The 12,303-nt window shown below is 44.9% G+C and overlaps 1 protein-coding gene across 13 annotated transcripts in view; it reads left to right on the top strand.

Moving 5' to 3' along the window:
• The window catches only part of LOC120065123 (eukaryotic translation initiation factor 4 gamma 3-like), an 86,071-nt gene that overhangs the window by 55,758 nt on the left and 18,010 nt on the right, over window positions 1-12,303 (top strand). For 5 of the 13 annotated variants that reach the window (XM_039015872.1, XM_039015876.1, XM_039015873.1 and 2 more), the window contains exons 4-12: window positions 2,582-2,674; window positions 3,029-3,079; window positions 3,291-3,323; window positions 5,458-5,478; window positions 8,161-8,340; window positions 8,451-8,562; window positions 8,846-8,952; window positions 10,897-11,031; window positions 12,162-12,291. In XM_039015872.1, coding sequence (XP_038871800.1) covers window positions 2,582-2,674; window positions 3,029-3,079; window positions 3,291-3,323; window positions 5,458-5,478; window positions 8,161-8,340; window positions 8,451-8,562; window positions 8,846-8,952; window positions 10,897-11,031; window positions 12,162-12,291 — 862 coding nt within the window. The remainder of the gene's footprint in view (window positions 1-2,581; window positions 2,675-3,028; window positions 3,080-3,290; window positions 3,324-5,457; window positions 5,479-8,160; window positions 8,341-8,450; window positions 8,563-8,845; window positions 8,953-10,896; window positions 11,032-12,161; window positions 12,292-12,303) is intronic. The other 8 variants (XM_039015877.1, XM_039015879.1, XM_039015870.1 and 5 more) reach the window with 7 other exon arrangements.

Genomic DNA, 12,303 nt, shown 5'->3' with positions numbered 1-12,303 from the left:
TTGAAGCTCCTGGGAGATGAAGTCAAGCACAAGATATCCCATATTTAGCTCTCAGGCGTAACCCCTACAGAAAGTACCAGACAGGTTGAGACAACATTAGTCTTTTTCACCATTGTCTTCCTTCAGATGGTGTCATTCTAACACATCATTGTAAGTGTCTCCAGCAGGCAAAATTTCCTTTCGTAGGATACCCACAGGCAAGGTCATTAATATCTGTGTGGTGATTGGTTGTGCAAATCCACAGTTTCAGCAGCTGTCCAGGTGGCTAGTCTCAGATAATCCCGCAGATGAAGAAACCGGATGTGGAGGTCCTGTCCTGGTGTGGTTACACGTGGTTGAGAGGCCGGTTAGACGCACTGCCAAATTCTATAAAATGATGTCGGAGGCGGCTTATCTGACTGTGGCCTGCGTCTAGAGAAACTCCAGGGAAACCAAGCCCTCTCTTTGTCGCGAACGATGGTTTGTTTACATAGCAGGTTAACTAGCGTAGCAGGTTAGGAGAACTAGCGTAGCAGGTTAGGAGTACTAACGCAGAAGGTTAGGTGAATTATCTTAGCAGGTTAGAAGAATACGGTTAGGAAAATAGTTGGGCTTAGCTACAATGCTACAGTCGAGCCGTAGAACAAGGAAGTAGCCAGGAGTCAATAGAAATGGCGGTTCTTCCCTGGAGTCTCCCTGGACGTGGGCTGCAGTCAGACGGCTCTTTGTAAAGCATCTGTGTGACGTCACACACACTCAAGAAGGCTCAAACAATCACCCAACGGATTATGTCGAGACTCATGAATATTCATGACATTTTTATTTCTCACATGCGCCGAATACAACATGTGTAGACCTTAGCGTGAGATGCTTACTTACGAGCCCTTAACCCGTAATGCAGTTAAGAAAAATTATATTTTCTAAATAAAGGGGGAAAAAGTAGCACAGTAAAATAACAGTAATGAGGCTATATTTACAGGGGGTACCGGTTCCGAGTCCATGTGCGGGGGTACAGGTTAGTCGAGGTAATTTGTACATGTAGGTAGGGGTAAAGTGACTATGCATAGATGATAAACAGCGAGTAGCAACAACATTTTTTTTTTTTATCACTTTTTAGCGTCAATGCAAATAGTCATATGGCTTGGGGGTAGAAGCTGTTAAGGAGCCTTTTGGACCTAGACTTGGCGCTCTGGGGGGGAATAGGCATTGTCGTGCCCTCTTCGTGACTGTCTTGGTGTGTGTTTGGACCATGATAGTTTGTTGGTGATGTGGACACCAAGGAACTTGAAGCTCTCAACCTGCTCCACTACAGCCCCGTCGATGACAATGAATGTGTGCTCGGCCCTCCTTTTCCTGTAGTCCACGACCATCTCCTTTGTCTTGATCATGTTGAGGGAGAGGTTGTTGTCCTGGCACCACACTGACAGCTCTCTGACCTCCTCCCTATAGGCTGTCTCATCATTGTTGGTGATCAGGCCTTTCACCGTTGTGTAGTTGGCAAACTTAATGATGGTGTTGGAGTCTTGCTTGGCCATAGAGTCATGGGTGAACAGGGAGTACAGGAGGGGGCCCCTGAGGCCCCCCTGTGTTGAGGATCAGCCTGGCAGATGTGTTGTTGCCTACCCTTACCACCTGGGGGTGGCCTGTCCAGGATCCAGTTGCAGAGGGAGGTGTATTTGTCCCAGGGTTCTTAGCTTAGTGATGAGCTTTGAGAGCAGTTGAACGCTGAGCTGTGGTCAATCAGCGGAGCAAACTTGTTAGCAGCTAGCTAGTGCTAGTTGGAATGGCCATTACTGTAGCTAGTTTACCAGCTTGCTGCTGAAGTTGTAGTCAGCTGCTACAAAACTCGGTGCACTAAACACGGCAGAACACTGTCTTATCATGAAAACACATTAATTGTGCTATTAGATATAATTGTACTACACTAGCTAGCTACCTTAAGGGAATGTTTTATTAAGCATTGAGTGTGTTTACTGGCGTTGGGTTAACATCGCTTTCGTTTTATATGGATTGATGAGACTCACTGGCTTAGCTAGCAAGCAAACTAGCTAGCTAGCAAATTTTCGTGCACATTTCAAATTTTATAATACTGATTCTACAACCACAATACTTATTAGCTAGATATATAATTAGGTAGTTAAGACTTGCTCATGATGAAAACATCAAAATTAGCTGCAGATTTGTTTTTTGACTCTGAGGATGGAGGTTCAGTAGACAATGTCACCTTGGTAACATTTTTGAATGTTATGACTGCGTATTGTAGACAAAATACTTTAAAAAATCTATCCCATGAGTGTTTGCAAGTCATCAGATAGCCCAATGGCCTTCTGCACCAATCTATCTGACGTAAGACAATGGTGTTTCACTAAACTACTACACTAGATTACCATGCTAACACACATGCTGCCCATTATTCTTAATTAGTGAGGAGAGCAACAGTTTGTTTGGTCTAAATTATTTTGACACAGGTAAAATGTTCAAACCGTTGTAATTCATCAAATCTCTCCTAAACTTGTTCTTAACTACCATTTCCGTTTATCATCACCCTCTCTCTATCCCTCTCTCTCCTACGTTCACTCCGCTGTCCGTCCCCCTATGACAGTCTCCATACACCACTGGACAGAATGCTGGCTCCACACCTCTAGTGTATTCTCCTCAGACCCAGCAAATGAATGCACAGCCACAGAGTCGCCCGGTAAGTGCCCGCTTTCTCTGTGTCATGCGTATGTATTATGACTGCTGTGCTTTTGGAAATCCAGACATTTTGATTGGCCTAGAGGGGTACGATGTCATCTGAGGTAATGATTGTTCAGTAATGATTAGCCCTGATGTGTCTGCCAGGTAGTCATGTACACACTTGTACGTCTGTGATGCTTTCCAGTCTTGAGTTATCTAAAAGTTGTAGATAGCCGTTCAAGTTAAGTGTGATAATTTTGTGTTACCTAATGTTAAAATGTCACCCAGTCATAATGTGTGGATTCAGTATGCCCATGACTTTAATATGATATACTTAAAGTACTTTACTGTTCTATCTGCACTTTCAATGTAGTCATCCATGCCCAGCCCCAGCCCCAGCCCCCCTGTCATATGGAACCACCAGGTCTGCATCATCTCCTCTAATGGCAGTAAACATGACAACGTGGCAGCTCCACTGCTCTCTCTGTGGTTTTGTATTACCATGCCTCAGTGTGCCCCTCATTGCTCATCTTGTCTCTCTGTATCTCTCTCTCTCTATCACTCTCTTCCTCTCTCTGCTTTGGCATCGCTATCCTATCTCTTTCTGCCGGACCTCACACTCTCTCCCCAATCAGTTTGCGACGGGCCCTCGACCAACCCACCATCAGGTAATTTCCCCCATTTCCTCTGTCCTCTCCCTTCTGCTCCCTCAGCTAGAGCTGCTTCGTGCACATCATCACACCACTGTTATTGGTCGGCAAAGAGCTTCTGCTCTCAGTGGAAATTGGCCCCGTTTATACAGAAATGTGTCCCCTAAGTTAATGAGAATGTCTCCCCTTCTGCCTGCTTTCCACCCAGGCACACAACAGTCTGATTTGTTTGTCAACAGCCATTCTCTGAGATTTTTTCCACATAGTCGTTAAAGGCATATCTAAGATGACAGTTGCCTGACTGCCAGTCAGACAACGATGCTAGATGTTTGCCATACTATAGTGATGACTCTCTTCTCATGTTGCATTGTTGTGGACTTGCTTGTCAAACTGTTGGTCAGACTTGGTGTTAACAAGTGTGGTGCTGATGGCACTGCTCCAGCATTTTAGGAACATCTAATGCCCTGTTGCTCAGATGTTTATCGGACATTGGCATGCACTATGTTCTCGATCCTTCTCCTTTTGAAAGGGTTATTCCGAGTCAATATGTGTTTTAGATTATCTGATTAATAATTGTTTTGTATAAATATGATTGCATGTTGTTTTGTTTGAATTGTTTGTGTTTTTGATTGTGTGTGATTAAACATAACTATGTGACTGCTGAGGTGAGCCTGGGCACAGAGACGAGAATCCCCTAGCGCCTTCCTGTTGTAATTGTTTATTTCTCTGTCGTAATGAGTCAGATGCCCTTTGAAGACACTGGGTCTCACAGGCAGACAGGCACCCCCCACCCCATCCATAACTTGTTGTCCAACATCCTTCTGGATGATTCTGTGTTGACCATTTTGACAGACTATTAATAGGCAGCCTCCTAGGTCAGTCAGGCTCAGTGTGTCAGAATCTGAACTGTTTACTGGCACAGAGTACACATTACATGCACTGTCACATACTGGCTCTGCTCTGTGCTGGCCTCTCTTGTGCCGCCACGGAAGTGGAGTTGGAAAGCAGATGAAGCAGAACAAAAAGGCTATTATACATCCAGAGAAAATGAGCCTCGTCTCTGACATAAGTTGCAATCCCCCCCACACAATGAGCGCAACATAGTGATCTGGAAATTCATTCATCTGCCGAAAACCTCTCTTTATTCAGCCTGCTGACGTCATCCGACCTCTCCGTGTTACTCTTGATTTCTCATTGCGAAAGCAATTTCAGTCTTTTATTGTTTAGGGCTGCAAACCAAGAGGTCAGACAAAGGATACAGTTGTTTTTTGATTTGACAACATTAGTTGTAGCCTTTACGTCCAGTGTAGAGACATCAAAAATAATTTTGTTTTTGAGCTGATGTTTACTGTGAGCAGTTTTCCAGTAAGAGTTCAAATGTCAGCCATGGAAAGGTCAGATATAAGCATCATATTAACATTTTGAGTTAAGATTTAACTTAAGCAGTTGATTCCATAACATTATACTCTGTTTGAAATGAGCAGAGCTAGCATTGTTGGTGTTCCCTGATACTAACAACAAGCTCATGTCTGACTGCTAAAGTGGAGCAAAGTCTTAGTTATTCTACCGTGCATGTTGCCAGAGCAAAGTGAAAGGGAAGAGAAGAGCGTTCCAATCAGGACTGACTCAGACTCCCGCCCTCTGTCTGTACCCCGAGGTGTTGGGAATACCACTGTGATGACACCACCAGTGAGCCTGGCTGAGTTTAGTCCTTGGTGAATGGTAGCAGCTAGATAGACAGAGCTCTGTATAGATCGAATATCGTGATATTTGATATTGACGATATATTGTGACGTGCAAGACGATATGTCGTGATGTGCAAGACAATACTCTATGTGAACTTTACAAATCAAAACGGAGCAGTTGAAAATGACGTTTCACCATACTAAGGTTATTTAATTACACTGCGACTATAATATCTAAATAAGCACAACAATTGCATAGTCTAGAATTATCTAGTCATTAACTGTGCAAAACTATATCAAATATCGTGATATTTGGAGTAGCATATCGTAGAAGAGGTCTCCTCAAATATCACCCAACCCGAGTGTGTTGTGAATGATTGCCCGCTCACTGTGTTTGTGTTGGGCTCCACACTCATCAGTGCAGTCTCCCATTTGGCTTTTTTCTCTTTCCTGCTTCAATACTCAAGGGAGGATTCAGGCCCATCCAGGTAATAATGACTCTTGTCAGTACTCTCTGCAAATGCATGGCATGAGGAAAACCCCTACCTACCGGTCCTAACCCCTTACCTTTAACCTCTAACCCCCGAGCCCTCCAGTGGCCATCATCTTAACTAAAGTATGCTCAGTAGAAAACCCCTCTCTCTCCCCCCAACATAACAATATAATACTGCCTGAACACCACACTCACTCATTTTCTCCTACGTCTTTTTGTAATCATTCAATCATTTCCCTTCATTCTTCTTCCCCATTCTTAGTCTCCCATGTTTGCTTAGTTTAGATGAACAGCATGCAGAATATTAGAACTTAACTTCTTCTTTCCAAAAGTGTTTAATTTTTATGAAAGGAGCCGCATTTTAAAGAACGATTGTGTATACTTCAGGGTATCTGATCGCTGAAGAATTATTGAACCCGAGTCAACTGGTTGTGGTAACCTTGAGCTCTAGTCATTAGGATGTAGGCCACAGCTGTTGTGTGGAGTCTTTCATCTTGCTTGGAGTACATTGATTGCTGCATAACATTTTATGAGCTCCCCAGAAAAAGCTTGGCAGCACTGAGCAGCCCATTGATTGTGATATTTAGTTTCCTGCAAACATAACTTCTGCAGTCATGAGAAAAGAATTTATGATTCTGTGTTTTATGACGCATGAAGAAGAGCTCTGTTTCCACATTGTAAATAAAACCTCACCTCATTTAACAGAACAACACAAAACAGCCCTATAATACATTGTGGCCCCAGTTATGTCTACATTAGCTATGTAGCAGGAGTTACCAAACTCTTTTGGCCCATGACCCAATTTGAAAATACTCATGACACCAACCATGTGAATTTTTTTGTTGTTGAAATTAACAGCCAATGTTAACTTTTTTTTGGGGGGGGGGGGGCTGGCTATGGCAGTCAATTGCAAATCAGTCTGACATAATTTCTGATTCTCTTATTTCACCACCACTAATGAGATGGGTGTGCTTGATGCATGTCACGTCGGAGCTTCTCAAAGTCAGGGTACGTGGTCGACAGTGCGCACCTCATATCTGCTGTCACGTCCAACCTGGATCAATATTTGGTTTTAATTCAGACGAGATCACAGAATCCAGCTTCACGCAGATATGAGCTGGCGAAGGGTACCATGAGTTTTAATGCTCGGGGGGAAATGGCAAGGTATTCCCTTTGAGTCAGGAACCAAAACTCCTCCATAATGACCTGTGAATGCGTTGTCTGCAGCATTCAGTCACATGACAGCTCAATCAGCTGTGATTTCACTTGCTGGCATGCCAACTGAGCCAGGATCACAGTCAAACGGATTTTGCACCCAGTCAAATGTCCAAGTCCGGGAAGTAGGTCCCAAAGTGCTCTTCAAAGCGTTGGAGGTGAGCAGTCGCCACTCCTGTGGGACACTCACTTCTGCTGTTGTCTGTTAGAAACTTCCACAGCCAAGGAAAGGGGGCATGGTTTCGCGTATGTATAAGAAATATTTCCTCTGAATACACATCTGAATACACATACACCTTGGCCCTCAACCATCACAGTCACCTAATCATCCCCAGTTTACAATTGGCTCATTCATCCCCCTCCTCTCCCCTGTAACTATTCCCCAGGTCATTGCTGCAAATGAAAACGTGTTCTCAGTCAACTTACCTGGTAAAATAACGGATAAATAAAAAAATTATTTAAACATTTAAAAAAATCTGTAGAACGTTTTTGTATTTCCCCTGCATGCTTCCATTCAGTTCTCAAAATAGCCTATGTCTGTTACATCGGCAAGTCAAGTCTGTTTTTTTTTTACATCCAGTTCGTTTCTCATTTCTAAAAATCTTTCCAATATTCTCCCCGTTGATAACCACCAGGCCTCGGTGTGAAATAGCAAGTTGTCATGCTCTTATCCCATATCTCCACACAGTTTGCGAACAGGCGTGCACGCAGTCGATGTGGTTTGATGTACTTTACAATCAAAGTTACTGCAGTATGTCTTTGTGGATCTCTTTTGCTGCCATTTTCTTTCTGTATATGATACAATGTGTCCATATGGCAGAGAGAGACACAATTACTAGTGACCCATAGTTTGGGAACCGCTGCTATATAGCATGAACATGAACAATTTATGCAAATTTCAAAGTTGTGGATACTGCATTGTAAACTAATGTGGCTGCATATAAGGTCAGCGTGTGTGGCGTGTAACAGCATGTGTGGTAGGTACAGGGTGTTGCTGTGCGCTGGTTGGTGGTTGACTCTGGCAGCATGGAACCGTGCTCTCTAAGCCCTGTTGTAACAGCACAGCAGGTTGGGAGGCGGAGGCCGCTGGTAGACCGCTGTGTTCTGAGACCTTTCACAACCTTGATCTCTCTCTGATGAGGGCAGAGGCAACCCAGCTGGAGGAGTCAGGACTCACCCTGCAGGCCCGTGTCCTGTGGGTTTGTTTATGCTGCTTGGGGAAATGTGTGCTGAAGTGGAAGTGCCATACACCTGGTCCTCAGAGATAATGCTCTCTGTCTCTGAGGTCTCATTGGCTTCATCTCTCTGAGCCCCTGAGTCCACAAAGCTGAAATGAGAGACTGCACAGGACACGCATGATGAGACTGCTGTTTGGAAAGTTGTGGATCCTCTCTTGCTTCTCTGGGACTAAGTTCTCGCACATGTAATATCGGTCTCTGTGTGTGTGTCTCTCGCCTCTCAGTTTTTCCAGAGGGCTCAGATGCAGACAGCGCGGCCAACCATCCCCACCAACGCTCCATCTCTGCGGCCCGGCTCTCAGAACCCCACAGCGGCGGTATACCCCCCCAACCAGCCCACCATGATGATGATGGCCCCCATGCCCTTCCCCTCCCCACAGGCTGCCCAGTACTACATCCCACAGGTGGGACTGACTGACCAGGCTGCTGCTGCTCTCCAGTAGGCATTCCTCTACCTATTCCCCCACGCGGCTTTTAACCCATTCTTCTATGCCCTCCATTTCTCCCTCTACAGTATCGCCACAGTACGCCCTATGTGGGGCCGCCCCAGCCGTTTTCAGTGCAGCCGCCTGGGTCTGGCACATTCTATCCTGGCCCTGGGCCGGGGGAGTACCCTGCTCAGTATGGTGAGTCTCCGCCAAGCACACACACACACACATACACATATATATATATATATATATATATATATATATATATGTGTGTGTGTGTGTGTGTGTATATATATATCTCACACACACCCCACCAGTCTGATTTAAAATAGCTGTCTCCCTCCACAAAGCACACATCTGTCCTTTCTAGTGCAATTATCTTCTTGTACAGACCCCATCAACTCAGTTTGTTCCTCAGCTACACACACAGCGAGTGACACACACTATACTCAGCTTTTCTTCCTCCTTCCTGACTCAGCTCCCGGACCTCAATTCTATCCAGGACAGCAGGTGTACCCCCCCTCACCCCCCATCATAGTGCCTACACCGCAGCAACCTCCACCAGCCAAGCGTGAGAAAAAACCAGTGAGTATCTCAGCAACCTGCCATCTCAACACAGACATCACACGCTCCCTATGTATGTAAGCATTACACATACGGATACACACACTAGCGTAGGCCATCTGTGCTCAGTTAGGCACCAGATCTTCTGTTTCCACATGCATTCTGTGAGAGGATATGAGAAATGATCCCTGATGAAGAGACATATCTGGATCCATCAGCCCTTTTAACTTGCATTTTGAAACAGAATATTTATTTTACAGAGAAGGTATATGAGGGATGACATGGGTTAATTTAGATCTAGGCTGCCAGTATAGTTTTTCTGTGTAGAAGCAGGGTTTATCTTAGTTTTATTTAACTAGGCAAGTCGGTTAAGAACAAATTCTTATTTACAGTGATGGCCTACCCTGGCCAAACCCGGACGACGCTGGGCCAATTGTGTGCCTCCCTATGGGACTCCCAATCACGGCCGGATGTGATTCAGCCTGGATTCGAACCAGGGACTGTAGTACTAAGTTGCAGTGCCTTAGACTGCTGCGCCACTTGGGCGCCTTAGCCTTAATATATGCCAGGCCTTAATCTAGCTCTTTAACACCAGAAAGCTGGGCTTGTTTCAAGGGACCCCATTTTGAGCCCATATGGCCAATTCAACTGTTTGGACATGATTTAGAGAGAAACCCCCCTGTCTATATAAGGTGCCACAGTTGACAGTGCATGTCAGAGCAGAAACTATACCATGAAGCCCAAGGAACTGTTCGTAGATTTGGGAGAGAGAATTGACATGAGGCATATCTTGGGAAGGGTGTAAAACCATTTTGAGAGTGTTGAAAGTTTCCAAGAGCACAGTGGTCTCAATCATTGGGAAATGAACAAAAAGTGTAACTACCCATACTCTACCTAGAGCTGGCCGTCCGACCAAACTGAGCAACCTGGCAAGAAGGACCTTGATCAGGGAGGTGACCAAGAACCCAATGACCACTCTGACAGAACTATAGAGTTCATTGGCTGAGATGGGAGAACCTGCCAGAAGGACAACAGTCTCTACAGCACTTCACCAATCTGGGCTTTATGGCAGAATGGCAAACATTCTGTGGTCTGATGAGACAAAAATGTAACTCTTTGGTCTGAATGCAATGCTCTATGTCTGGAGAAAACCAGGCACAGCTCATCACCCGTCTAACACCATCCCTGCTTGGGTTGCACATTTTATATAAATCAAAACGTCTTACCTGCATGTGACAGTTGGAGGATTGAACACTTATGGGAGATTCTGGAGCAGTGGCTGGGACTGCGTTTTCCACCACTTTCAACAAAACACCAAATGATCGAATTTCTCGCGCAAGAATGGTGTTGCATCCATCCAATAGAGTTCCCGACACTTGTAGAATCTATGCCAAGGTGCATTGAAGCTGTTCTAGTGGCTGTTAATTAAGACACTTTTGTTGGTGTTTTCTTTATTTTGGCAGTTAACTGTAGTTTGATGTGCCATCAGCTGCGCAGGCTGACTGGCGATGAATGAGGGGGAAAATGGCTTCATAAAGCTGCTTAATACACAAATTATGTTTGTGATATCGAAATTCTAACATAAGTGTGTTAAATATACTTATTTTTGAAAAGTCAAGGAAGGAAGGGTGATGACTTTAAAAATGGCTTCAATCCGGAGTCGGGGGATATATTTTGCTGTTCAGTTTGAGGACCCACATGAAAATACATTATCTTTCCAGAAACCCTTTTAAATGCCTCTACTGAAATATGAGATATTGTAAAAAGTCAAGTGTTAAGCTTTTTCTCTCCATTTGCACAAGATTAATAAGAATGTCTGAAACGTTTGGTCACAGATATATTAATGCTTCTTTAGACTCAGTCAGTACTCCTGTACATTACACGCTCCACTGTTTTAAATGGCTGGGGGAGGGTTGCTCTGAGACACTGGTGCTTTAGTGAGACGGCGTTCCTTTTGTGTCATTGTCCTCCCAGATCCGTATCCGTGACCCTAATCAGGGAGGCAGGGACATCACAGAGGAGATCATGGCAGGGGGCACAGGGAGCCGGAATCCAACTCCCCCTGTCGGACGACCCTCCTCCACCCCCACCCCTCCGCAGGTAAGTACACATCTACTCTCATGCTACCTGCTCTTAGGCTTAATGCTCTCTCACTCACTCACTTACACACATACACACACTGACCCACTGAGCTGAGCTATTAGCCTCTCATCCATGGCTGTGTAAAACCTGTGCTTAGGGCAAACTGCTGGGTGTTAGGAAGGAGCGGGCAATTAGGCCAGGCCACCAGGGCTTTGACACCACGACATACAGAGAGCCATGCACCAGACCAGAAACATTTTCCTCAGTCTGTGTCTAATCCATCCTCTGCCATACTGCATTAGACCCAGCCAGCCACATAGACTTCAGCCACTGTCCCTGACCCACTGATCTGCACCTAACACACTTACCTGGCCTTAGGTTCACAATCTTTGCTATTCAATTTGAGTAACAGGACACCATGGCTATTTTACAACAGTGACCTAAACACACTGTATTTCATTGGTCATAGTTGGTTATCATGTTAATCTTGGACACACAGATCTATGGCTTACACATCTATACCTACTAGTACCTACCTACATGTATCAGTGTATCTCCTCCCTCTCTTCTAGTACAGTAAATGTTGTTATGGAACATGTCGTTTCTGCTTTTTGTCCCTCTATGAAGAATCCAGAAATAAGATGTTCTTATTTATTCAAACAAAAGGAGTCATTGCTGAATGCATTCTAATAGAAAAGGGCAATCATCTTAATTGACAATTCTTGTTCTGGATTTTGTGGAGGGAAGTCTTTTGTTGTGACACTTCCTCCTTGTCCTCTCCTTGGACGTTAACAGTGTGTCTTTCCTCTCTTTCTGTCTTGTCCTTTTTACACTCCCTTTTTTTGTTGCTTTGTTTTACCTTATGTGCCTCCATTTCCCTGTCATTCTCTCCTACTCTTGCACTCTTTATTTTTTTGCGTCTTCATCTCCTCCTTTTTTCCCCTCTTGCCTGCTTTCCTTGGCTGCCGTCTCTTCTTGTCTTCCCCCGTCTTTTCCGTTGCCAATATTTCTAACCATACCCACTGGTTTCCTTGTTTCCGCTTAAATCTATTTTTGTGCTCGTTTGTGCTTATTTGTCTGTCTTTCCATGTTGCTAGTTTTTATGGCCGCACCCTCATTATCCTCACATTTTCTACCTCAAATCGCAGCAGCAGCAGCAGTCGAGCGGCAGCCAGACTCCGGAGCAGGGCCAAGGCCAGGCCCACCCAGCCTACAGCCAGGAGCCCTCCAAGCAGCAGCAGCCCACGCCTGGGGCTGCAGACAGCAAACCAGGGCCAGGTCTGACCCTCA

Source organism: Salvelinus namaycush, chromosome 20 (genome assembly GCF_016432855.1).
Source record: "Salvelinus namaycush isolate Seneca chromosome 20, SaNama_1.0, whole genome shotgun sequence".
NCBI classification, from domain to species: domain Eukaryota; kingdom Metazoa; phylum Chordata; class Actinopteri; order Salmoniformes; family Salmonidae; genus Salvelinus; species Salvelinus namaycush.
The sequence above is the reverse complement of the archived record's forward strand: the minus strand, read 5'-3'. Positions and strand labels throughout refer to the sequence as shown.